The sequence below is a fragment of the Myxine glutinosa genome, chromosome 11, assembly GCF_964187855.1.
Source record: "Myxine glutinosa chromosome 11, kmMyxGlut1.1, whole genome shotgun sequence".
Taxonomy (NCBI): domain Eukaryota; kingdom Metazoa; phylum Chordata; class Myxini; order Myxiniformes; family Myxinidae; genus Myxine; species Myxine glutinosa.
In genome coordinates this window covers 123393019-123419907 of record NC_136271.1, presented here as the reverse complement: position 1 = coordinate 123419907, position 26889 = coordinate 123393019, and the positions used below count along the sequence as shown (strand labels likewise).

The window sequence follows — 26889 nt, the reverse complement described above, 5'->3', positions numbered from 1 at the left end:
ATTCTCGTGACAAGTGTGTCGAGTCCAGGAAATGTTCACGCTTTTATGGGCACCGCAGTGTTAATCCTCCCTGCGCTAATGTTAATCTCTTCTCCGCAGAAATGTTACTCGGTAGCCTCACCGGCACCAGCTCGCTCCCCCCTGCTGGAAATTCCTTCAATGCTACATTTGCTTCACAATAGTGAAAGCCTAGGAATGTGCTCTAGCCCGGGGCTGTGACAAGGTAAAACAAAAGGACTCCCAGGTTCCATGTTCCGAGATACATTCCTGACATTCTTACGAACCACTCATTGGTTCACTCACCAATCTCATAACTAGTTACATAGTATAAAGATTTATTCTACCACAATCCCTCATCTTTTTGTTTTATGTTTATATTAACCATTAATCTAAACATCAATACAAGTACAAGTAAACAATCAATCACTACAAGTAAACATCAATACAAGTACTCAAACCATAACTTTGGTAATCCAATTCCCTTAGGCATACACCGTCATCCTACAAGAATCACAAAACATTTCGTTGGTCATTGATTCCTTCCATATTGTTAATTCAATCTATTTCACTTGCATCACAAATATCTTTGCAAAACAACACTTCACCATCACCAAGACACAACAATTTCACTTCACCATTTTTCAAATTTATAAAGCATCTGCAACATCTGGCAAAACGTTTGCCTCCAAACAAATGTTGACTCTTTGTTTGAAAGGAAGGGCTGATCACTTGTGTTTGAATTCAGGTATGAAACATTTTCTTCTAATGTCTTCATAGCATCTGCATTACTTCGTGTAGGGCCTCGCTGTTGTAACAACTGTGCGGAGTCATAGACTGACCCTGCTCTCCATGTAGCGTTCTTGCCACTCTTGCTGTAAACCATAGTAATTCCTGAACAAGGCCTTTGCCCAGTTGTAGTCGACTTGCCTCCTCCCTCATCATGAGTGGGCAGCAAGTATTGGTGTGACGTTGATTGGCCAGCAAGATGTGGAACAGGGATGCCAGATGCATCCACAATGATGTTGGGACCATGGTGTTCAGGTCATTCATGGTCCATACCAGGAGCAACCAGCAGAATCGTGCACAGCTGTTGTGAAAAGGCACAGCCGTTTGTTTGCAGCTCCATGCTGGTTCCCCGGAAGTTGGTGAAGTAATAACATATGTCCCCGCATTTCGTAGGGGTTGCAGGTAAAATGTTGTTGTCCTGCAACTTCTGATGTGATGAATGTTCCAAGCCTTCGAACAAGAGTAAGTGATCGCCTTTCTTTCATATGTTGCAGTGTGATCCAGGCAAATGGTCACATAAATTTCCTTGGTGAAGGTAAGCATCCATCTCCAAGTTACACAGGAGAATGTCTTCATCATTCTTTGAGAAGGAGGGTGTATGCCACGATTAACTTCATTTTTTAGCCACAAATTTTCTTTCTCGAACTTCTTCCCAATTCCGTTAGCACTCCCTTCAAAATGTGATCTCGTCTTATCCTTTTACTCAGTCACATCTGAATCTGCTTTCCACACACACTGAATCAGGTAGGGTACATCTTACCATGAAATCAGCATAATCATGTATATCTTCCGACAGTTTCACATTCAACAATTTGTTGCTTTTCCTTTAAACATTCAAAAGTTATATTCATTTATATGCGTCACACAAATAATATTCAATCAGGTATGTATTTCACTACTAAACTAAGAATAGCATCCACAATTGCTTTCAGGTTAATATAGTTCAAAAATTAACTCATGCAGGTATTTTAGCACTACTCAAAGAAAATAAATGCATTTATAACAAGTGTATATGATTACAATCACAAACAGGAATATCTAATTCCCAACAAATTTAGCAAACCAACAAATTAAGCATAATGTATTATTATCATAATTTCTCCCCACTTCTTCTTCTTTTTTTTCTTTTTTTTCCCCAAACAGTGTGTAACTTGTGGTGATAGAAGTTCACCGGTTGACACAATTCACAACATTTTTGTTATGCCCTTATCTTAACTCTACTGTATTCATTTGCAACATCACTTGATTCATTCTTTTAATCTCGGTATTTATGTCACCATAAAAGTCTTCCTCTTGTGGTTCCACATTTCTTTCCTCATTTGTCACTTCATGCATTATCATAGTGTTGTTGGTTACCTTATTCAAACACACCGTCACTAAGGCTTTCAAGCAAGCCACCACTAAAACAATTGTCAATATAACTACTAAACCAACAAACAAGTATTTGAGTATCTTAGCTGCTACTCCTCCAAATGTGTTTCCCAACCATGCAAAGGCACCCCCTTTTATATAATCGTGGTATCTTGCTCCCTCTTGTCTGATTGTATCGGCTATGTTATAAATTTCTTCTGAATCATCAGGTATGTACGTACAACAATCTGTACCAATGACTGCACATGTACCTCCTTTTTCTGCTAACAGCATATCTAATGCCATACGATTTTGTAATGCCATCGTTCTTGTTGCTGCCAGCTCTCTCGTAAGTTTTTCCAATCCACTAGCTGTTTTATTTGCCAACTTCTCCATGGCCAATGCCATGTGCCTAAGTTCTCACCCTGCCTTCCAGGTTCCATAAAATGGAAATATTACCATTCCAATCCATTCCCCCATGCTAATGGTTCTTTTCTGCCTAGAATGCAGGATATGCGTTGGTGACTTTGTTAACAAGCGCATGTGTGGAAGCACAAACCCCAGGAAACATGTTCCGAACCATCCCGACGGAAGATACGGATATGCCTTGTGTCCACATATAAAATATGTATTATTATATGTCCATGTAGTATCTGTTGTCCAAGTTCCTTCCCAATACAAAGATATCATCTTTAAGCTGGTGTCCCTTACTGGGACAAGCAATCTCATATAGCCCAACTCGTAACTATAATGGTGGCAGGTGGAGTTTCCCATAAACTTATTATTCTCTGTGGTTCGATGTCGGATGAAACATAGGAGCCCTTTCATTTGTTGTTGAATAGTTACGTAAGGGGGCATAACTTCATTGTCATATTTAGGCCTATAACTGTCTGCAAATTCCTCACATTGATATCCCCCTTTTTCCCAACTAGCATCCCCTAGCATCATCGACATTGGTAAATCAGGTCGTATTGTTGCTACCAACCTCTTTGGGAAGCGACTACATAATTCATCCCAACCAAAAGGAACTGCCTCCAATGGTACTCCGTTCTCACTAGAATGCGGCATTTGTGTGCATATCCAACAATTACTTTCATTTGCTATATCCGCCCTTGTGTGGGCTAAATGTAAAAAGGTATTAATCCCGTGTAATCCATCGGGTTCTAAAGGTGTGTCCCTATCTTCCATCAAACTTCTCCTTTGCTTATGTCGTCCCGCATAATCATATATCTGTATGTCGACCACCAATGTTGCGTTTTGTTCTCTCATTACCCTGAAATAATGCATGCAACACAGAGTCCCCATTACTAGAGAACTCATTCCTAGGATTAATATCACCATTTTCAAGGAGTATCCGAAGTAGAAGTCTCTGTTTTCCCCTGATTTGTCGGCTTGTCTTGATAAGGTCTTTCCCTTTGTCCCACCTGTAGCCATCTGTAAAACATGTGAGCTACCCCTTGTATATGTTCATACCTATAACATAATTATATGTCAATGACATTCAACATTATATACCAAACTAACAAGCTTCCTAAAAGGTAAATAAAGAAAAATCCCTTAATATGTAACATAAATCAGATTATTTGTCTTACCCTGATCCCCCTATTTCCCGGGGGTCGAACTAAATCCCTTAATCATGAGTGTAGTTGTGATACATTATCCCTCATGCTGCTCTAATATCAGTAGATAATGGTATGTCATGGAGGCAAATAAATGTCCCTATCTTCCATGATTCAAGTAGGAATATTAAATGTTGAAAATGTAATGTTTATCAATGCAAGGGGTGTTAAAATGTAATTCAAATGAATGTAAATCACGACTATCATTTATCCGCCACTGAATGTTCTGCTGGGCTGCTAGGTGCAGCCTCATTTTCTGTGGGATCGTCCACCTTAGCCCCATGTGCTTGCTTGCAATGAGAGGCATGAATCCAACTTTCTATTTTGGGTCCATATTTGTTTCTATTCTTATCAATCTCCTATGGTTTATCAATTCGTTCCAAAATACCGCAACCAAAGGTTTTAACCAAAGCTCTACCAAACTATTTCCAATGTGAACTCAAAATGCCAGTGAAACAATGATTCGAAGAATTAACTTCAAGGGGTCTGTAAATCTATTCTATAACCAGATCTAATTTTCCCATCCAATAGTTTGCCTTGCCACATGTCATATTATAACACTTTAATAAACCTTCGAAAAATGTTTCCCATCTCAACAAATTTCCTTTTTACAAATAGCCATGTGTAACTTACGTATTTAAGTACAATTTCCTCTCAATTTGTTTGGCCTAACTGGCCGCAAAAGTGGCTGCCAGCATGCAGTACCGTTTTTTTATCTACCAAGGAAGTGCTCGTCCACACAAGACCTCTACCAAAATGTTGTTTGTAAAAACAAATCTGGGATTTCTGATTACATGGATGCACACTCAGGACATTTTCAGGCTGCTGTTAACAATCCACTACGATAAATTAATTCCTTTACCCACAATCAAATAATTAGTACAAATTGAGGATATTATCCCTATCTCATTCATTTATAGATTCATTATGTTGGATCTAATTTTTCAATAATTTTCCACTGCTGTAAGGAAGAACAATAGCTCTCATAAGTCTTAGTAATATCGTACTTAATTTACGCAGCATCGAAGAATTTATTTACTATCCATTCTCATCTGTTAACCAGTGACTTTGTTTGAACTCCAAAACGTAATTTAATGAATCCCATGTGTACAGCTACCACTTATTGGAACCCCTACTTTTGTAGAAAATATCCAAGTAAGTGTTTTTACACCCCCTTAACTGTTGCTCATCCATTTCTATGCACCCAGTGAGTACTCCTGACACCAGTATGCCAATGTAAGTGTGCGAGATTAACAAATATGTTGCAGGTACATGTGACATCGCGTTCTGAGTATAAATGACGTAACAGCGCGTTCATGTCTGCCCCTTGGTTTAAGATTCACAATGCATTCCATTTTAAATCTCACAATAGTTCAAACCAGCAAAATTTTCTTTACTATTTTCCCATATCATCTATGCCTAATACACATCCATACATACAGCACAATTTATATGCTGATAAAATTCAAGTTTATACATATAAAAAATCCGTGAGCAGATTACTCTGGGAAGTCAGTGTAAGACCTCTCCAAAATTTGGCTAATTTTGTACTCCCACATTTTTATGAAGCTCATATCCATAAATAGCTTTGATCCTCATATAAATTCTATCAAAATGGAATCCCAAGATTACTCCCAATTTTTACTATTAATGAATGGCTGCTCATAACTCAGCAAATCAAATCTTTATATTCTATCTCCCTTGACAAAAGAGATAATGTTCATAATCAAATTATATTTCTATTTTATTTTACGAATTCTCTCGATATGCGATCCCATCCACATGGAACTATCTATTTTCAGACAAGGCACACTGTCGGTGTCAACAATCTTGTAAGATTGATACACAAAAACACACACACACATGCATTATGCATATTTGTTTGCGTTGGAACCATTATTTACAGATCAAGATGGGTGTCAATTTTATTTCAATTTCATAAAATTTGTCCTTCAATTTTAGAAATGCTAATACGCAAATGGACTAAAAGTCTATTCTTAGAAAACCCCTACGATGTCACATTGAAATTACCCTTTCAGTTCCCACAATAATTTATCCAAATTTGACTACACACCCATTTACATGTCAGTCGACCAGTGACTTATCAATCATGCGAAACAATAGTCCGAAATTCCCACCTGATCATCATGTGACTCTTGTCACTTGGTTTCAAAAAATTTGCAAAGCAATTGTTCCAACTTTGTAAATTAAAAATTGCTGTGCCCAGAATAGAAGATCCAATTTTGGCATTTGATCAATTAATTATTAATTTTTTAACAAGCAAAAAGAAAAAATGAATCATTCTTGCTCCGAAAACTTTTCAGACACAAGAATCATCGACAGTTATTCATGTTTGTCCAGTAATCTAATCTGTTGAGGCCAATCATCATTTGGGATTTGCAGCAATGAAGGCCTAATCGTTGTCTGAGGTACCGGTAAGCACTGGTACCCTTGATCTTGGTTTGCCCTATGAACTTGTCTTCCTGTTGGCATACGGACATCTTCTTCTCCAATGTCCCATCTCTCCACACTTGAAACACCGGTTTCTGTCGTTGCCTGGTCTGTCCACCTGTGCACTTGTATTGCTGGGCTGCATCTCTACATCCCTGAGTTGCCACTGCAATCTCTGGTTATCTCCTGAAACACGAAAAAATTCTCTGTTCCGTCCTTTTTGGGGAGACAAATGGGAATCAGATGGGACAACTGTCACTTTTATTCCTATTTTCGAGGGCAGTTGTGCATTTATATCCTCCACTGTATCCTGTATCCTTTTTATTTTAAGTTCTAGGTCCGTTATCCGTTCTTGCTGTTCCCGTTGTCTGGATTCACCATCCCAAAGATGGAATGCAGGCCAGTCTACCGTTAGATTCTGTCTCTTCCTAGCTCTCAATTTTTGTTCTAATCTTTCCAATCGACTTCGGTCAAATGTACCATCTCTTGGAAACTCCTTAGCATGTCCCTTTGTCCAGAAATGCCAATTCTCGACCTCCCTTATAGCTTCTGCACCATAACGGTCGTACATATGATATGTACAAGTACCTTTTTGTGGAATCTCTGGTTGTCCTTGTGTATTCTTGCAGGCTCCATTTCCCATTCTGCCTGTATGTGAATAACACTCAATATTCACTCAATGTACCAGGTAGATTACTAGGATCTGTGCTTTGGAATGCACCTGTACACACCTGTACTATATGTACCGTAAATAAAATCTACTGGAGTTTGTTCCACCTTTTATCAAAGTAGCGTTGGATGTGTTGTAGCTTGTTCCAGGTTCCTCTAAAGCAGGGGTGGGGAACCTTTTTCCTGTCAAGGGCCATTTCGATTTTTAGAACATCCTTCGAGGGCCATGCTAAATTATTGAATACATATATCAGACTCACCTAATGCGATGGCTGGAACTGTTTCTCTTTGGTGAGGCGTTTGGTGTCAGGTGGTAGTGATGATGATGCTACTCGCAGCTGGTTTTGCAGGTTTGGGTCAGTCAGTCTTGAGCGGAACCGAGTCTTTGCAAGAGTCAGTTTTGAAAAGAACTGCTCACAGCTGTAGGTCGTCCCAAACAGTGATGCAAACTTCAGTGCATGTCTCCTCAGAATGGGAAAATCCTCCGCACGTACATACAGTTTGTAGAACTCGAGCAAAGGGAGGTTGTTGTACCTAGCTTTGAGCTCGTCATTGCTTTGCAGCTCAATGATTTTGTGTTGTAGGTTGTCAGGCACATCAGCTGGTTCCACATTAAACGGCGTGGCAAATATGTTCAGTTCCCTTTGTTTACTTTTCATGTCCTGGAACCTCTCTCCAAATGCCTGGAGGAGTTTTGCACACTCAGCAGCATATTCAGATGTCACAGCAGGCTTTTGTTCTTGCAGAGTGGGAAAGTGGATAGTGTTTCCCCTTTCCAGTTGCACTTGCCACAGCTTTAGTTTAGCTTCAAATGATTTCACATGTGATTGCAGAGAGCTGAGAAGCTGGTTGGGACCTTGGAGCTTGACGTTCAGCTCTGACAGGTACTTGGTAATGTCCACCATGAAGCCCAAATCACACAGCCACTTGCTATCACTGAGTTCCATGACAGGTTTCCCCTTCATCTCCATGAACTGTTTCACTTCTTCTCTCAGTGAGTAAAACCGTGTGAGCATATTTCCACGACTCAGCCACCGCACCTCACAGTGGTAAACCAGATCTCCGTACTCTGACTCTAGTTCACTCAGTAGCTCCTTGAACTGGCGGCTGTTCAGCCCTCTGCTTTTGATGACATTTATGGTGGAAACGACAGTTGTCATCACATTGTTGAGCTTCAGGGACTGTGCACACAGATTCTCTTGGTGTATGATACAGTGGCATACAACTAACTCACTTGGATCGAGACTGAGACGACTCATTTCTTTTTTGAACAATGCAGTCAATCCCTTTTGACCGCCAACCATGGCTGGGGCTCCATCCGTGGCCAGGCCACTTAACTTGTCAAACTGCAGTTCGAATTTGTTCATAGCCAAAACCACTTGCTCAAACAAATCCTCACCTTTCGTGGTGCCATGCATGGCTTGCAAAGACAGCAACTCCTCCCTCGTATCAAACTCAGCTGTAATCCCCCGCACAAAAATGGCTATTTGGGCGGTGTTTGTTATGTCCATTGTCTCATCGCAGGCCAGAGAGAAAAACTGGAAATCTCTTGCGGTGTCCTTCAGTGTTTTCTCAATATCTTGTGCCATGTCAGTAATCCGATCTGAGACAGTTCTTCGAGACAAACTGACACTTTGGAACAATTTTACTTTGTCCGGTGCGAGCAGCTCCGCAGCGGCAACAAGGCACTCCTTCACAAATTCTCCTTCTGAATGCGGCATCAGCTTCTTAGCGATTGGCTCACTCACCACAAAACTAGCATGCGTAGTGTTGTCTCGGTCAGATTGTGGTCTTATGAAGACTGCTTGTTGAGCACCAAAACTCCGCCGAAGAACGTTAACTTTATCCAAGCGCATTTGTCCTTTCAACTCGTCCAGTTTAGCATGTTTCGAGCTGTAATGACGCTCGAGGTTGGCCTTTTTCATCACCGAGAGCGCTTCCCGACAAACTAGGCATACTGGCTTGCCTTTTACTTCCACAAAGAAATAATCGTTTGCCCATTTCTCTTGGAAAGCACGATATTCCGCATCTACCTTTCTTTTCTTGTTAGTCGCCATGTTTGCATATACTGAATGAAATGATGACATGAGATCACGCGATCACTTGACTGTCCGGAAGGTCGCATATCGCAGTTACGACTGTCCGGAACTCACTTGACTGTCCGGAAGGTCGCATATCGCAGTTACGATTAATCGCAAATTAGTTTTAATTTGATGGCAATTATTCTGTTCGCGCCAACATATTTTGCCAACGTCAAATAAATGAATAGGTTCTCAAATGTGCCATCCGAGGCAGCATCTGCTCGCCCCGTTCGGCATTCGTTGACTGTGACAACACGTGAAAGCTCGCTCCTCTCTGATTGGTTGAATCGTTTTTGGCCATAACTTGGTTACCCTTTGTCCGATTAATTTAAAACCTTGAAAAGGAGAGATTACTGGAATTATAGATAGATGAATTGCCTCGCGGGCCGGATCAAACGGTCTCGCGGGCCGTATACGGCCCCGAGGCCGGAGGTTCCCCACCCCAGCTCTAAAGCTTCACTCGTACTTCCAGGAAGGATCTGTCCACCGGTTCAAACGGTGATTTCCAGAGAATCTCTCTCACCTGTGGCTTTTGCACAACCCAATCTCACAGATCGGTACTGCAGATGAGCCAAACGGGTCAGTATGAAATGGGTGAATCCGCAGGTATCTCGTTCTGTCGAAGGGGGAATCACACAATGGTAACCACACATATATATCCATACATAGACTCACCACCTTGCTCAATTTTCCAAGGTTGTCTTCACATTGATAATATCTCACAAAGATATCAAAACTTCTTTCTTGAGACCGCATCCTCATCAATCAATCAATCAATTTATTCAATTAAATCAATTCAATCATTCATCAATAAATCAAATTAATCACTCTAGATGACTCCCTGTATACACCCCCTCCCCAATGATGTCAGGATAGATCCATCCATTGACTGAGCGAAGATCATCGGTCGTCACCTCTGATCCCTACCTCATGCTAATTGACGAATCACTGTTCTGTACTAGGGTCATATCTGACATATATTTTTCTCAATTTTGCCTGGTCACCACAAATTCGACTTTGCAACCACTAAAGGCAACTCATCCTTCATTCGTGAGACAGCCAAAATTGATGGCAGATGTGAAACTTCATTGGGAAAAATGTCTCCTTTTTTCAATAGTACCCAAACCCTCTTGGCAATCAAAATTTCGTAAAACTCCTGAAATGTTCTACGAACAAAACGATGATCAATTCATAATTTGCCAAAAAAAAATTTTTTTTAATTCTTATTAATTCATGCTAAAATTTGGAACTCAATTGCTTGTAATACACAATTTATCCTACAGGGCTTGAAAGCTCTTTTCCAAGTTCGTGCAATCATTCTGCATTGAAGCCCGATGATGTCATTCATAATAATCATCATGATTTGATAATTCTTTCTCATAATCAACCAACAAGAACAACACACATTTCCTGTAATTATCTCTCACTAGGGCGTGCCCGTACGTGGGTGCAAAAAAACATGCGTGCAAACAACAACAACAAAAAATAACTTTGAAACCACGTGGCAGTAACGACCACAGAACCCCCCCCCCCCCCCCCCCGTCTATTTACATGAAATGGTTTGGTCCATTCGCAAAGCCAAAGCGAACGGCTTGCGAGTACGGTAGAACCCCCCCCTCTATTTACATGAAATGGTTTGGTCCATTCGCAAAGCCAAAGCGAACGGCTTGCGAGTACGGTGACCATACCTTGGGAACCACTTGTCCGATTAATTTCAAACCTTGAAAAGGCACATCCTCGGGTCCCCAGCAATATACCTGGCAAGTTTCAAGTATATCGGACCCGTGGTTGTCGAGAAACAGCGGTCACAGACAAACACACAGACACACACACATACACACACACATACACACAGAGATTACTGGAATTATAGATAGATAATCAACAAACAAGAACAACACATTTCCTGTAATTATCTCTCATAATCAACAAACAAGAACAACACATTTCTTGTAATTATCTCTCATAATCAACAAACAAGAACAACACATTTCCTGTAATTATCTCTCATAATCACCAAACAAGAACCACACATTTCCTGTAATTATCTCTCATAATCAACAAACAAGAACAACACATTTCCTGTAATTATCTCTCATAATCAACAAACAAGAACAACACATTTCCTGTAATTATCTCTCATAATCAACAAACAAGAACAACACATTTCTTGTAATTATCTCTCATAATCAACAAACAAGAACAACACATTTCCTGTAATTATCTCTCATAATCAACAAACAAGAACAACACATTTCCTGTAATTATCTCTCATAATCAACAAACAAGAACAACACATTTCCTGTAATTATCTCTCATAATCAACAAACAAGAACAACACATTTCTTGTAATTATCTCTCATAATCAACAAACAAGAACAATACACATTTCTTGTATAAACAGTTTGAATATATCATGACATACATGTCTTCAAAAAAACATTGCATGACCATGACCAAGAGAACAATGAACGGAAAAAGTGAAAAGTAAAAATAAAACTAATTAAACTGCGGGCAGTAATGATCCGGGGACCATACCGCTCCATCCTGATTGGACGGGTATGCGCCAGAGTCGTTGACAACGACAGCCCAGATCCGATTGTTCAAAGTTTCAACTCAATCGATCGAAAAATGAACGCAGGGATGCATTTTTAAAGATTTTCACTAAATCCAACATGGCCGCCACAAAACGTGAGCTATGGTCCCCTAACAAGTCCAGATACATTCAAAGTACGCCGCCCTCATGCCAAATAATTAAATATCCTATAGCGCGGCATTGCCGGGGCGCCTCATAGAGGCTGCATTTGGGAGGGAGACCACAAGTGCTTCATCCGAAGATGTATCTTTTAGGAATTTAATTAAATAAGTCATTTTTATAAAAATTAAATACTTAATCAATTACTCAATAAATAAGTAATCGGTTACTCAATAAATAATTAATCGGTTAAATGATTAATCAATAAATCAAAAATATCCTTGATAGCCACATCACTTGCTTGGTCACTGTTATGTCCAAATATCAGCTTCCTAACTCAAAGGATGGCTGAGATATTGCTCAGACAAACAAACACACAACTAGAACGACGCTCAGTAGAGAGCATATCTCCGCCTGGTGAACAGTGTATGTTTTGTATCCCACTGATAGGCCGGGTCTGGATTCGGACCTGAACCAAAATTTAATCGGCGTGTTCTTGTCACCTCCCCAACTCATCCACCAGGTTTATTCATAACTCGTCCATAACTTTTTTAAATATCATGTTATATATCGCTTTCCGCCCGATCTCTCAATAGCGAAGATTCGCTTAAAAATTAAATAATTCTTGTATCTGAAGCCATATCTGGGTCTTCACCAAAATCCAATTGAACCACCAATTCTTTTTATTCAACTCGGGCGAAGCCGGGTACCTCAGCTAGTCATGTTATATGAGCCTCAACCCAAGTGAAATAACGTACAGCAATGCGAGCACAGGGAGCAGAGGAAAAACACAAAAAAACAACTACACTGGCTTTGCTTCCTGGAAGCTTCCTGCAAAACGCTTTGCTTCTCGCAAAACGTCCGCCAATGGGAACTAGAGGGAGGGGAGGGAGAAGGAGCGGGGGCAAGAGACAGGTAGCAGCACAGGTAGCCGGAATGGAAATGAGTGACAATGAGGGACAATGTTCGGTTTTACCCTGGGGGCGTCAGTATGCAATTTTCATCCAATCGCCATCTTTCATAATAATTCTGGACCGGCATCAGATGGCGTTGTCTGTCATTAATTTATATGTTAATCGAACGAGTTGTAGGTGTTATAAGAATTGGCGGGAATTTTTTGTTGTTGTTGTTCTCTCCTCCGCCCTTTTTTTTTTTTTCTTACCTTGGACCCACGGTTTCCGTCCTACACAATTTCGTTTAATTTGTCTAAATCCAACTCGCCGTTCCAAAGATATAAGCCGTTTTGTCGCGATACCACAAATTGGAAGAAAAAAATATATATATATCTCCATTTCCGCCGTCTCTCGCACGCCAAGCGAGTCCTCTACCATTTGGGCGGGCAACTCAAAAGTACGTTGTAAGTGCTACACACGTGTATGAGTGTGTAAACGAGTGTACAGGCCTTACACGACTCGGAAGCAAATCGTCTCATGGTGCACTCATTGTCCGTTTGCTCCTAGTTCACAGTAAGGCCCTAAATAACCAGCGTATTCGTGCGACTACGCACGAATCTTTTCAAAGACGCAGTCTTAATTATACAGCCGAATGCAGGCAAACGTGTCAGAAGAATTACACAGCGCAGGAAAAATACGTATTTACAGAAATCGTTAAAACTCGAATGATGGCTTAAATCCTTGTCGATGTCCCATCTGCGATTTCGTTCGCCCAATCACCATTGCTAAATCGCAATGCAGGATCTCGATCACTACCAGCGTACTAAATTCCGCATTTGTAATGAGATTTCAACAGCATTACGACTCAAAAAAGAGAACGAGCAGACATTTTGCAGGACGTTACCTCGGACAATCGTTAAGATCGTTACATCATTACATTTATTCACAAGGTACCTCAAAATACATCTTAATCATACAGACATGGTTCTTTGGGTAGTAGTCACAGCACCCGGGAGTTACAGCTCAACAATGGTTCTTTGTGGTTTTTTACTACCCAGCACCCTAGACCAACTCAAATGGATCTCTGTGTCGGGAACACATCACCGGAGCCAAAGGGTCTCATCTATATCTTCCTCCTGAGGGCTCTCCTGCACCAATAGTGCATTGTTGAGACGCCCAAACTCCACTTTCTCCATATATATAGAAAATAACTAAACACAGGTTCATATATCATAATGGACAATCCACAGGAAGCCACGCTTACCTTTTTAAGATCCAAGATCCTGTCGATGTCCACTCGATCCACGTACGGTAGCCACCAATATTGTAGGAGAATGTTTAAGACTCAGGAGACTTGAGACACCCAAACAGCTTTATAAAGTAAGAATTTATTATAATTAATGTCACTTGTTTCAATTCAATAAAGACTACAATAGCTAAACGGATTGGTACTCCAGTCGTTGGTTATTCTTCCTTGGCCGCTCCTCTCCTAGCGCTGTTTCTCGTTCCGTACTCGTTCGTTCCGTTGGGCAGCGATTCTCGTGACAAGTGTGTCGAGTCCAGGAAATGTTCACGCTTTTATGGGCACCGCAGTGTTAATCCTCCCTGCGCTAATGTTAATCTCTTCTCCGCAGAAATGTTACTCGGTAGCCTCACCGGCACCAGCTCGCTCCCCCCTGCTGGGAATTCCTTCAATGCTACATTTGCTTCACAATAGTGAAAGCCTAGGAATGTGCTCTAGCCCGGGGCTGTGACAAGGTAAAACAAAAGGACTCCCAGGTTCCATGTTCCAAGATACATTCCTGACATTCTTACGAACCACTCATTGGTTCACTCACCAATCTCATAACTAGTTACATAGTATAAAGATTTATTCTACCACAGTTCAATCCAAAGAGTCCTTGCACACACTAACCTGCTTCACTACAACAGACAGCTTGTAAAGAATTACTCTGCAAACGCAATTGAAATAGGAAGAAATAAAAGCCTCAAAATAGTTCTGAATGGATTCATTGGGAAAAAAAATCCAATTATCCCACATTATAATAACATCTAGATTCTAGAGCGAAGTCAATGGTGTGCCTTCGCAAATCGCCATGTTTCCCGCCTAAAGCAAAGTTGAAGGATGGAAAAACGTTCCACTGGGAATGACCCAATATCAAATTTTGAGTTTAATATTTCCCTGTTTTGACCCCTGCGACTCAAGTTCCCACCCCCAGGGGTTTAGACAGTGGGTCAAATCCAAAAAAATCATTACATATTTAATGCGTCCCCTAATGTTGATTACGTATACAGAAATGTTTAAAAATGTGCCTGTAATTGAAATTTAAAGCTGATTACAATAGCCCCCTCCCCATCTCCGCCCCCCCCCCCCCCTTTCAAAAGGAACAGGGATAATTATCCGCCTCCCCCCCCCCCTTTCAAAAGGAACAGGGATAATTCTCCGCCTCCCCCCCCCCCCACCCCCCCTTTCAAAAGGAACAGGGATAATATGGTAATAATAATAGCAACACTTATGTAATTAAAACTGTGAGCAATGATGCCCCGGAGACCAAGACGCCCCATTCAGATTCGACACGTGCATGACAAGTCCTTGACAACGGTAGCCTGGACCCGATTATGCAAAGTTTGAACTGAATCGATCGAAAAATGAAGGAAGAGGTGAATTTTGAAGGTTTTTCACGAAATCCAATATGGCCGCAATGACACGTAACCTAGTACATCATCCAAAGAATACACATCAATTCAAGTGGCGTACTATAAGTGGGCCAAGTTTCAACTCAATCGATCGAAAAATGAAGGCAGAGATGTGTTTTGAAGGTTTTCATGAAATCCAATATAGCCTTGTCACAGGACCTATGACATCATCAATTTTGATCAATTTTGTTTTATTTTTCATTGCCAGACCATGACCATGTGACTGATCAAAAAAATCATATTCAAGTTCTTATTGATGCCAACATGCCACAAAAAATGTTTCGCGTTAATCAGAGAAATATTTTTTATCTCAACATAGCTGCCAAACTGCTTCACCTATGACATCATCTTATACAACTTTTTGCACCATGGATAGTCGATCATAACCTGACACTAATCAAATCAATAGCATTTGCGGTTTCGGAGAAGGTTTTTAAAATTTTTGCTTAAATCCAAGCTGGTTGCCATGGTGATTGCAAAATCAAAATTCGGAAAAAAGATGGCATCAATTCCCATTGGCCCCAACATTCCTGAAAAGTTTCAACTTGATCGGAGCCACAGTGCCAACGCCACAGCTTCCACAAAATTCGGCAGAAAGAACAATAATAAGTCCAATAACAATAGGAGACCCAGTCTCTTATAGACTTGGTCCCCTAACAATATGGCCATTAGGCCACACCAATTGTATTGTTATGTTTGTGGGGTAGTGATATGTAGAGTCAGGTAAATTTGTGTCGGTATCATGCTCCGGATGTCGGGTAAGAACCATCACCATGTAATAAGTTCTGTTTAGCCAAATGTCGGAGCAAGGTGTATCTTCGTCCCCATCACGAGGGGGCGGGGCATGTTAACTCGCTTAGGGCATGAAGATAAATTATCCCTCGTAAGTCTTACCCTATGTGATTTCTCCTTTGGCCTCTTTTGGCACTGCACTATAGACACTAGTGAGGAAATGCCCATTTATTGCACTAAATAATAACCATAAAACCAACCGGAAGCCAGTTCTGAGCACGGCCATTTGGACGCACCAGTGACATCACCACAGTAGAGTCCCTGTATAAAGAGAGTTGCGGCATGCGCTGACCCGAGATTTCTGGTCACGTGATTTCGTGGCGCCATTTTGTGTCTAACTTCACCGTGCGTGAACGTCAGCTTGGTACGGGAATGTTGTTTATTGCCAAACTAAATGACTGGTTGTTCTGCTTTTGGTTGTTCAAACCAATCTGAGAAATATAAGATGTATAGATTTCCAAGTGATAAAGTCAGAAGACAAATTTGGGAAGCGAAAGTCAGACGAAAGAGCTGGAAAGCGATCGACTCCTCGAGACTCTGCCAGGTAGGCCCACGCCGCTTGATGATCGATGTTCAAAAGCAATTCTATCTGCTCGGTTTTTTTTTGGTTGTCTGTCCGTTGAAAACCCTTTTAAAGGGAAGTGATTTGTGTTTGTTTATAATCTTCAAGGAGCTGACCAAAAATGCATTTCCGTGGGAAGAACCCTGCTCAATTTTTTTCGGGTAGTCCTAGCGGACCGCATATTGTCATTGATTGATGAAATGTCCCGGTACAGTGACATTGCCTGGTCTGCGGTTGGGTAGTCTGCGGGCAATGTCACTGTACTTTTTCAGAGGGAATTAATTTTGATTTTATAGGGGTGGGAAACCCATGGTCCGTTTTGTTTTCAGTTGTCTGTCCGTCCATTCAAAACTTATTCCGAGGCAAGTTATTTTTTTGGTTTAAAATCTTTAGCCTAATCGGCAATCATAAAAGCAATTTTAGGGGGGGACCTGCTCAATTTTTTTGCGGGTTGTGCAGCCAAGTCGCCAGCTATGAAACATATTAATCGATCAGGCAATATCCATCAGAGTTCTGGGCAAGGGTGTAGTAATAAATGAACGTTTCAATCTTACTAGATGCCGATGACGTTTTCCTTATGTCAGAGACAGAAGCTGCCTTGCAGCTTGTTAAATCATTACAATGGAAATTGAATATAAACGTCGATAAAACTAAAGTTGTACACTATAGAAATATGGCAATACCACGTACAGAATTTGTTTTAAGTGTGTTAGACTATATGTCGGCTGGAAGTCCTACACCGGAATTGCTCTCGGCACCCTTTAAAAAATATTGGATATGCCCACACTCCTTTCTAAAAGTTATTAAAATTCAGAGAACGACAGCATTGGTTTGTCTTCTATCTATAATTCCAGTAATCTCTGTGTGTGTGTGTGTGTGTGTATGTATGTCTGTGTGTCTGTGTGTTTGTCTGTGACCGCTGTTTCTCGACAACCACGGGTCCGATATACTTGAAACTTGCCAGGTATATTGCTGGGGACCCGAGGATGTGCCTTTTCAAGGTTTCATATTAATCGGACAAGTAGTTACCGAGCTATGGCGATTTCTTTACCAAACTCCGCAAGCCGTTCGCTTTGGACCAAACCATTTCATGTAAATAGAGGGGGGGGATTGTCACCGTACTCGCAAGCCGTTCGCTTTGGACCAAACCATTTCATGTAAATAGAGGGGGGGGATTGTCACCGTACTCGCAAGCCGTTCGCTTTGGACCAAACCATTTCATGTAAATAGAGGGGGGGGATTGTCACCGTACTCGCAAGCCGTTCGCTTTGGCTTTGCGAATGGACCAAACCATTTCATGTAAATAGAGGGGGGGGATATAATTTTAGATATATATATAGTACGGGCATGCCCTAGTACTTATAATGTTAGCTTGTAGCGGTTACCGCTGGATGCACACAATCGCCTTGCACCGGCCAGAACACGGCCAGACGCGCCTCTCCCGGGCATGCCTGGACTCACTGTTCCCGGGCATGCCCGAACCTCCCGGGCACGCCCGGTCTGGTCTTTCCCGGGCATGCCCGCTCTCGCCTTTCCAGGGCTCGCCCAGAGCGTCCGGGCATGCCCGCTATCGCCTTTTCAGGGCTCGCCCAGAGCGTCCGGGCATGCCCGCTATTGCCTTTCCAGGGCTCGCCCAGAGCGTCCGGGCATGCCCGCTATCGCCTTTCCAGGGCTCGTCCAGAGCGCCCGGGCACGCCCAGCCTCGACTTGCCAGGCCGCAGCCAAACACACCCGGGCAGGTCCAGACTCGCCTTTCCAAGGCTCGCCCTTGACACCCGGGCATGCCCGGTATAGCTTTTGCCGGGCAAACTTCCCGACATAAATGTGTATATATATTGCTGCCCGATAAACGGGCTTGTCAGAATACCTGAGCTGTTTTGTTTCAATAAAGCAACTCGGACGAATTCCGTCTTTGGTCGCGTCAATTCTTTCGACTCGCGTTGGAGCGCAGTTCCTTCATTGGTGACCTACCGACATGGATACGGCAGTGACGCTTAAACTGCCTACCTTCTGGGAGGCTCACGCGGCTGTTTGGTTCGCTCAGGCGGACTCTCAGTTCGCCCTGCGAGGCATCACCGCGGACGACACCCGCTTCCACCATTTTGTGGCGGCGCTCGGTTCCGCCACCGCGGCCCGTGCCTTGAGCCTCCTCGAGCACCCGCCGGCTGCTGACAAATACGACGCGCTGAAGACACTCCTCCTCGACGCTTTCGCCCTCTCACCGGCAGCACGCGCACGGCGCCTGCTCGCTCTGCCCGAGCTCGGCGACACGCGCCGTCCGAGCGCATGGACTATATGCTCTCGTTGCTCGGTGAGCACTCTCCGGATTTTCTGTTCCGCGAGCTGTTCCTTCGCCAGCTGCCTCACCCGGTACGCCTCGCCCTGGCTGGCACGTTGATCACGGATTCCCGCGCCCTCGCCAGGGAAGCCGATAAGATCTCCTCGGCGGGCCAGCACATCGGCGCGGTTACCTGGAGCCCGCCGCCGTCCGAGGCGACGCCCACGACACCCGAGCGCCCTGCGCGGTTGGAGGCCGAACTGCCGGTGCAAATGGCGGCCGCCACGCCGCACCGCCCGCTTCCGACACGACGGCCGGGGCCTCCACCTGACCGGGCGTGCTGTTATTACCACGCCAGGTTCGGACACAAGGCTCGGACGTGCCGGCCCCCGTGCACTTTCGGCAGGTCGGGAAACGGCGGGCCGGCGTTCATTCCCAGCCATGAGCGCCGGCCACTCGGGCAACTTGCTGTTTATTCGGGACAAAGCGTCTGGGCGGCGTTTCCTGTGTGACACCGGCGCCCAACTGAGCGTCATACCCGCCTCCGAGCAGGACAGGCGGGACGCCGTTTGCAGCCCCTCTTTGGTCGCTGCTAATGGCTCGGCCATACGCACTTTCGGCCCACGCGTCGTCAACCATCTGCTTCGGCAGCCAGCCTTTTCAATGGACTTTTGTGACCGCCTGCATCCCCATGGCTTTGCTGGGCGCCGACTTCCTCTGCGCGCACGGGCTGCTGGTCGACGTCAAACGTCGTCGCCTTGTCAACGCCGAGACCTTCAGCTCCCTGGCGTGCACGATGAGCAGCTCCGCGCCGACCGAACTGGCGTGCGCCCTCCCGGCAGCGAACGAGTTCGCTCGCCTGCTCGCGGAATTCCCGGCCCTCACGCGGCCGACGTTTTCGGCCGTCGCGGTGCGGCACGGGATCGAGCACCACATACCCACTACGGGCCCGCCGGTCTACGCCAGGGCCCGCCGCCTCGACCGGGCCAAGCTCGCCGTGGCGAAGGCCGAGTTCGACGCGTTGAAGCACCTCGGCATCGTGCGGCGCTCCGATAGCGCGTGGGCCTCGCCACTGCACATTGTGCCAAAGCCGGGGGGTGGATGGCGCCCGTGTGGCGACCACCGCCGTCTCAACAACGCTACCACCCCCGACAGGTACCCGATCCCGCATATTCAGGACTTTTCCGCCCGTTTGGCGGGACGGGTCATCTTTTCGAAAATTGACCTGATACGGGGCTACCACCAGGTACCTGTCCGGGCGGCCGACATCCCGAAGACGGCCGTCATCACGCCGTTCGGCCTGTTCGAATTTTTGCGGATGCCGTTTGGCCTCAAGAACGCGGCCCAGGCGTTCCAGCGCTTGATGGACGGCGTGCTGCGCGACCTGCCGTTTCTTTTCGTCTATCTGGACGATATCCTCGTCGCCAGCACGTCCCGCGCCGAGCACCTCCTCCACCTCCGAACACTGTTCGGTCGCCTCAGCGAGCACGGCTTAATTGTCAACCCGGTCAAATGCCACTTCGGCACGACGACCGTTGACTTTTTGGGCCACCGCATCACCAAGACCGGGGCCGTGCCGCTGCCGACCAAGGTCGAGGCCATCACCACGTTCCCGCGTCCCCGTTCCATCAAGGCCCTCCAAGAGTTCCTCGGCATGGTGAATTTTTATCACCGATTCGTGCCCCGCGCTGCTCAGCTCATGCGGCCCCTTTACGAGGCCCTCCGGGGCAAGCCGGCCAAGCAAGACATTGTTTGGTCCACGGCCATGGACGCGGCCTTCGCCAGCGCCAAACGGGCCCTCGCCGACGCAACGCTGCTGGCTCACCCGGTGCTCAACGCGCCCATCGCCCTCACTACGGACGCCTCCAACTACGCGGTGGGCGCCGTCCATGAGCAATGGGTGGACAGGGTTTGGCAGCCACTCGCTTTTTTCAGCCGGCAACTCCGGCTGAACGAGTTAAACTACAGCACGTTCGACCGCGAGCTGCTCGGGCTATTCCTGGCCGTTCGCCATTTCCGACACCTCCTGGAGGGCCGCCCGTTCACGGCTTTCGTCGACCACAAGCCGTTGGTCTACGCAATGGCTAAGGTCACGGAGCCGTGGTCGGCCCGCCAGCAGCGCCACCTCTCCGCCGTGTTGGAGTTCACCACGGACATCCGGCACGTCGCCGGCAAAGACAACGCCGTGGCCGACTGTCTTTCTCGGGCCAGCGCGAACGCGGTCCACCTCGGCGTGGACTTCGCGCTCATGGCGGCCGACCAGACCACCGACGCCTCGGTGCAGGCACTCCGTGCGGCGGACACGGGCCTCCGCCTGGCCGACATTCCCTTCGCGGGCACCGTCCTGCTCTGCGACGTCTCCCAGGGCCAGCCTCGCCCCATCGTGCCCGTTTCCTGGCAGCGCCGCATCTTCGCCTCCATCCACGGCCTTTCTCACCCGGGCCGGAAAGCTTCTCAGAAGCTGGTGTCGGCGCGTTTCGTCTGGCACGGCCTTCGACGAAACATCCGCGACTGGGCCAACGCCTGCACGGCCTGCCAGCGGGTCAAGGTCCACCGCCACACCCAGGCCCCGCTGGCACCTTTCGCCGTGCCTGAACGGCGTTTCGACCACGTCCATGTGGACCTGGTGGGTCCCCTGCCCCCCTCGCGGGGGTTCACCCACCTGCTCACCATGGTGGACAGGACCACCAGGTGGCCGGAGGCCGTGCCCCTCGCCTCCACCACCACCGCCGACGTGGCGCAGGCGTTCATCGCCACCTGGGTCGCGCGCTTCGGCGCACCAGCGGACATCTCGTCCGACCGCGGCCCACAGTTCACGTCTGAGCTTTGGGGCGCGGTCGCCCGTTCGTTGGGGGTCACGCTGCACTGCACCACGGCCTACCACCCCCAAGCCAACGGGTTGTGCGAGCGGTTTCACCGCTCCATGAAGGCCGCACTCATGGCCGGCCTTCAGGACGACGGTTGGGCCGACCGGCTGCCGTGGGGCCTTTTCGGCCTTCGCACGGCCCCCAAGGAAGACCTCCAGGCGTCCGCCGCCGAGCTCGTCTACGGCCAGCCGCTCCGCGTCCCGGGCGAATTCGTGCCCGACGCTACCAGTCCCTGGTCCGCCGCTCGCCAGCGCTCGGACCTCCAGGAGGCCGCCCGACGATTTGCCCCCAGTCCTACGTCCCCCCGGCGCTTCGCACAGCGGAGTACGTCTTTGTGCGTCATGACGCGCACCGGGGGCCACTCCGGCCGCCGTACGACGGGCCCTTCCGGGTCCTGCGACAGGGCGACAAGTCTTTCATCGTCGACTTCGGCGGCCGGTGGACCGGATTTCTGTGGACCGCCTCAAACCGGCGCACATGGACGTCGACCGACCACCACGGTTGGCCCTTCCTCCGCGGCGAGGCCGCCCCCCGTCCACAGTTCCCCCCGCTCGACCACCCACCACCACGTCGGACCCCTCCCCACGACCCTCCAGGGGTCGCTTCGGCCGGGTCATCCGGACCCCCCTTAAATTGACCCTGCCGGTGCAGGTCGATTCTGGAGGGGCGTGTGTAGCGGTTACCGCTGGATGCACACAATCGCCTTGCACCGGCCAGAACACGGCCAGACGCGCCTCTCCCGGGCATGCCCGGACTCACTGTTCCCGGGCACGCCCGAACCTCCCGGCACGCCCGGTCTCGCCTTTCCCAGGCATGCCCGCTCTCGCCTTTCCAGGGCTCGCCCAGAGCGTCCGGGCATGCCCGCTATCGCCTTTTCAGGGCTCGCCCAGAGCGTCCGGGCATGCCCGCTATCGCCTTTCCAGGGCTCGCCCAGAGCGTCCGGGCATGCCCGCTATCGCCTTTCCAGGGCTCGTCCAGAGCGCCCGGGCACGCCCAGCCTCGACTTGCCAGGCCGCAGCCAAACACGCCCGGGCCGGTCCAGACTCGCCTTTCCGAGGCTCGCCCTTGACACCCGGGCATGCCCGGTATAGCTTTTGCCGGGCAAACTTCCCGACATAAATGTGTATATATATTGCTGCCCGATAAACGGGCTTGTCAGAATACCTGAGCTGTTTTGTTTCAATAAAGCAACTCGGACGAATTCCGTCTTTGGTCGCGTCAATTCTTTCGACTCGCGTTGGAGCGCAGTTCCTTCAAGCTCTTATATGCAGTGTTGGCTTGTAATATGCATTGCCATACCACTTTTAATATCACCACACAGCTCTTTTTCACGGCAATAGCTGAGTTTTTGACAAAACAAATATCACCTGTATGTAATAATAAGACTAAATATGTGTAGTAAAAAAATTTTTTCGCAGGTTTAGAATATATCACCCCATATCGCGAATGTACATGTATATCTAATCCGACACACTTAGACACAAAATGGCGTCCAAATTTGAGTTGACACAACTCTCTATATACAGGGACTCTACACCACAGAAGACAGGCAGGCCAAAGACACGCCCTGAGGAGCCGTGATTGGCCAGAGCGGAGCAAGAAGCAACTCGCCATTGGGCGGGAGTTGACCAACGGGAAGGCCGGGGTAAGAAGGGAATCATGATTGGCCAGGGCGGAGCAAGAAGCTACCCGCTGATTGGTGGAAGGAAGGCTGAAGGGGGAGCAGAGCGCCGATTGGCAAGGACCACTGATGACATCAGAGGCGAGTAAGAAGCGGCGCGCTGATTGGTGGAGAAGCGCTGATGACGTCACGACCTGACGTTAAAAGAACTCAAGCACCGACATCTTTTTCTTGCCCTCCTCTCTGGCCCTCTTGCTTTCTTACCTTCTCTGACCTTCCGATCTTTGAGATATTTCCATGGAAATTGCCCTCCTCTGGTTCCCTTGTTCTTCTCCCTCTCGCAATTATGCTTGGACCGGCCGTGTTCAGACACGCCACCAGGGGACGTGCAGAGTTTTGCAGGTGGAAACGACGCGCAGCTTGCCACTACAGCGTGACGACGCCTGGTGCGAGCGCTGCAGCGCGAACAGGTGCAACGAGGCCTAGTTCCCACCAAAGCACGCCACGCGTGCCAGTCGGATCTCCGGGGCCTTGGCCATTCCTGGCGAGACCCCCCCCCCCCCCCCCCCCCCGAGCTGCTAAGTGCACGATAAACCACATGTTTTTATTTTATCCAACGTTCTTTTATCCCTTTGTCTGTGTTTAAGCAGAAAGTCCGGTCCGGTCTGGAGAGGACGCTGGCGTTACTTGTTCGCCGCTTCTCCGACTGGGTCATTGTATATAGTCTGCTTTTCTGGTGGTCGTGGCGGCTTTTTGGCCGTTGGGTCTACCCTCTGCTCGGTCCCGGCTCTGCTCCTGGCTCCGCCTGCCCGGCTCTTCCACTGTTTCCTCAGGCCCGCTCCCGTTGTTTGTGGCCGTTGTTTGCGGCTGCGGCTGTTTGCCGCTGCGGTCTTGGTTTGCTTGATTAGCGGCTGCGGTCGTTTGCCGCTGCGGCCTTTGCTGTCTTGATTAGCGGCTGCGGTCGTTTGCCGCTGCGGCAAGGCCTACTCGTCCTCCTCAACCTTGGCCTCTTACTCGTCCCTTCGCTCCTGCCTGGCATGGCTCTAAGGTACTCCGCTGCAAGGCTTCTTCTGCTCAATACTCACTCCACCTCATCATGCATCTCTGCAATCAAACCCCACGGACTCCTGCGACGACCCAGATACATTCATAGAGGCTCCGGTCGTAAGTTTGTTTATTGACAAACAGGTCACTTCATTCCCGTACTCTGGTCGGCTCAGCGCACTCCCACTCATCGTCCCAGCGCACCTGGTCACAGCAACGCACACGATCGCACCTCCTGTCTGCAAACCCTGGCTAGATCACCTGAGTTCATCCCCACCGTACAAAGCAACATCAAGCACACCCTGTTCATACCCGGTCCCTCAACAACAAAAGCCTCATCCTGAACGACTACATTCTGGAAAATAAAGTGGACTTTCTCTGTCTCACTGAAACCTGGCAACAACCTCTGGACTACTTCTCACTCAACCTCACTACACCCAATGGATATTCTTACATCAATACACCACGCTTGGAGGGCCGAGGTGGTGGAATTGCCGTAATTCACCGACAGGACATCAAGACCAGCCTCATCTCCATCTCATCTGCTCCATCATTTGAACACCTGGCTTTTAAACTCTCTGGTCACACACAGTCAGTCATGGCTGTCGTCTACCACCCTCCCAAACTACACCCATCATTCCTGTCTGACTTCTCCTACTTTCTGACCCAGCTCTGTTCCCTCTCCCCCTCCTCGGTGATTTCAATATCCACATGGACTCCACTGACTCCACAATAACCACTGACTTCACTGATTTACTCACCTGCTTTAACCTCACTCAACATGTCAACTTTCCTACCCATAACCGTGGGCACATTCTGGACCTTGTCTGCTCTACTGGATTAATTTTGCACCATCTCTCTGGCTCCGACCTCACCCTCTCTGACCACTTAGCCATCACTATGACCATCAACATCCCCACCCCAGCACCAAGGCATTATCGCACTATCAACTTCCGTAAGCTAAACGCTCTTTCACCGACCTCATTCTCATCCACCCTCTCTGAAAAAATGTCCACTTCTCCCTTCGTTGACCTCCACACCCCTTCTGACCTCACTGACTACTTCAACCACACTCTCTCCTCCTGCCTTGACCAGCTTGCGCCTATAAAAACCAAAACAGTTTCTTTCACCCATTCTGCTCCCTGGTTTACCCCTGAACTCCGCCTGATGAAAACTCGTGCTTGCCAACTTGAAAGACTCCGCAATAAAACAGGTCTCACAATTCACTCCCAAGCCTACAAGGACCACCTACAACACTACAAAGATGCCCTCTCCCACGCCCGCTCCACCTACTACTCTCAAATTATCCACTCTGGCTCTGGAAACCCAAAAGCACTCTTCTCTACAATAAACAAACTCCTCAGCCCCCTGGACACCACCACCCAGTCATTCACAGTAGACAACTGCATCTCCTTCCTTTCATGCTTCCAAAGCAAAATTGACAACATCTACAGCAGCTTAACCACCACCGCACCTGCTTCCCCTCAAACCACCTGCCCCCCCCCCCCCCCCTTATCCTGCCAACCCCTGTCTCAGTTCTCCCCAGTCTCCCCTACTGACCTCTCTGAACTCCTCATAGGAATGAAAACTGCCACCTGCACTCTTGACCCCACCCCCTCCAGCTTTGTCGAGGCCTCCCTTCCTGCTCTCTCTCCACTTATCACTACAACAATAAACTCCTCCCTGTCTACAGGCATCGTCCCACCATCCCTCAAAATCGCTGCTGTCACCCCCATTCTGAAAAAACCTGGACTCAACCCTGACACCCCAAATGACTTCAGACCCATCTCCAACCTACCCTTTCTGTCAAAAGTTTTGGAACGCACTGTAGCCACTCAACTCAAACATCACCTCTCTGCCAATAACGTGTATGAAACATTCCAATCCGGATTCCGCTCCAACCACATTACGGAAACTGCTCTCCTCAAAATCACCAACGACCTTCTCCTCTCCTCTGACGCTGGCAACCTCAACATTCTCATCCTCCTCGACCTCAGCGCCGCCTTTGACACCATCAATCACACCATCCTCCTCACCCGACTTGAAACCACCTTTAACATTACCGGCACTGCCCTCTCTTGGATCAAATCATACCTCTCCGACAGACGCCAGTTCATCTCCATCAATAACTGCAAATCCCCCACTGCTCCCCTCCCCCAAGGTGTCCCCCAAGGTTCAGTTCTTGGCCCCCTCCTCTTCATCCTGTACCTGTTCCCCCTTGGTCACTTAAACCGCCGTCATGGTCTCCAATTCCACTGCTTCGCCGATGACATCCAGCTTTTCATCTCCACCAAGTCCATCTCCACAGCCACCCACTCTATCCTGACAAACTGAAATAAAATCCTGGCTTCAAATCAACTTCCTCAAACTTAACTATGATAAATCTGAAATAATCATCATTGGCCCAAAAACGCTCACCAAATCCACCCATAATTTTGCCCTCAACATCGACGGTTTCCCAGTATCCACCTCCCCCCACATCCG

The 26889-nt window shown here is 47.2% G+C and overlaps 1 protein-coding gene across 4 annotated transcripts in view; it reads right to left on the bottom strand.

Moving 5' to 3' along the window:
* The window catches only part of LOC137417543 (serine/threonine-protein phosphatase 2A 56 kDa regulatory subunit gamma isoform), a 212221-nt gene that overhangs the window by 141219 nt on the left and 44113 nt on the right, over window positions 1-26889 (bottom strand). For 2 of the 4 annotated variants that reach the window (XM_078787095.1, XM_078787094.1), the window contains exons 4-5: window positions 9480-9572; window positions 3475-3570 (exon numbers count right to left, since the gene is read on the bottom strand). The exons of the other annotated variants lie outside the window; for them this stretch is intronic. In XM_078787095.1, coding sequence (XP_078643221.1) covers window positions 3475-3570; window positions 9480-9572 — 189 coding nt within the window. The remainder of the gene's footprint in view (window positions 1-3474; window positions 3571-9479; window positions 9573-26889) is intronic. 4 annotated transcript variants of the gene reach the window in all.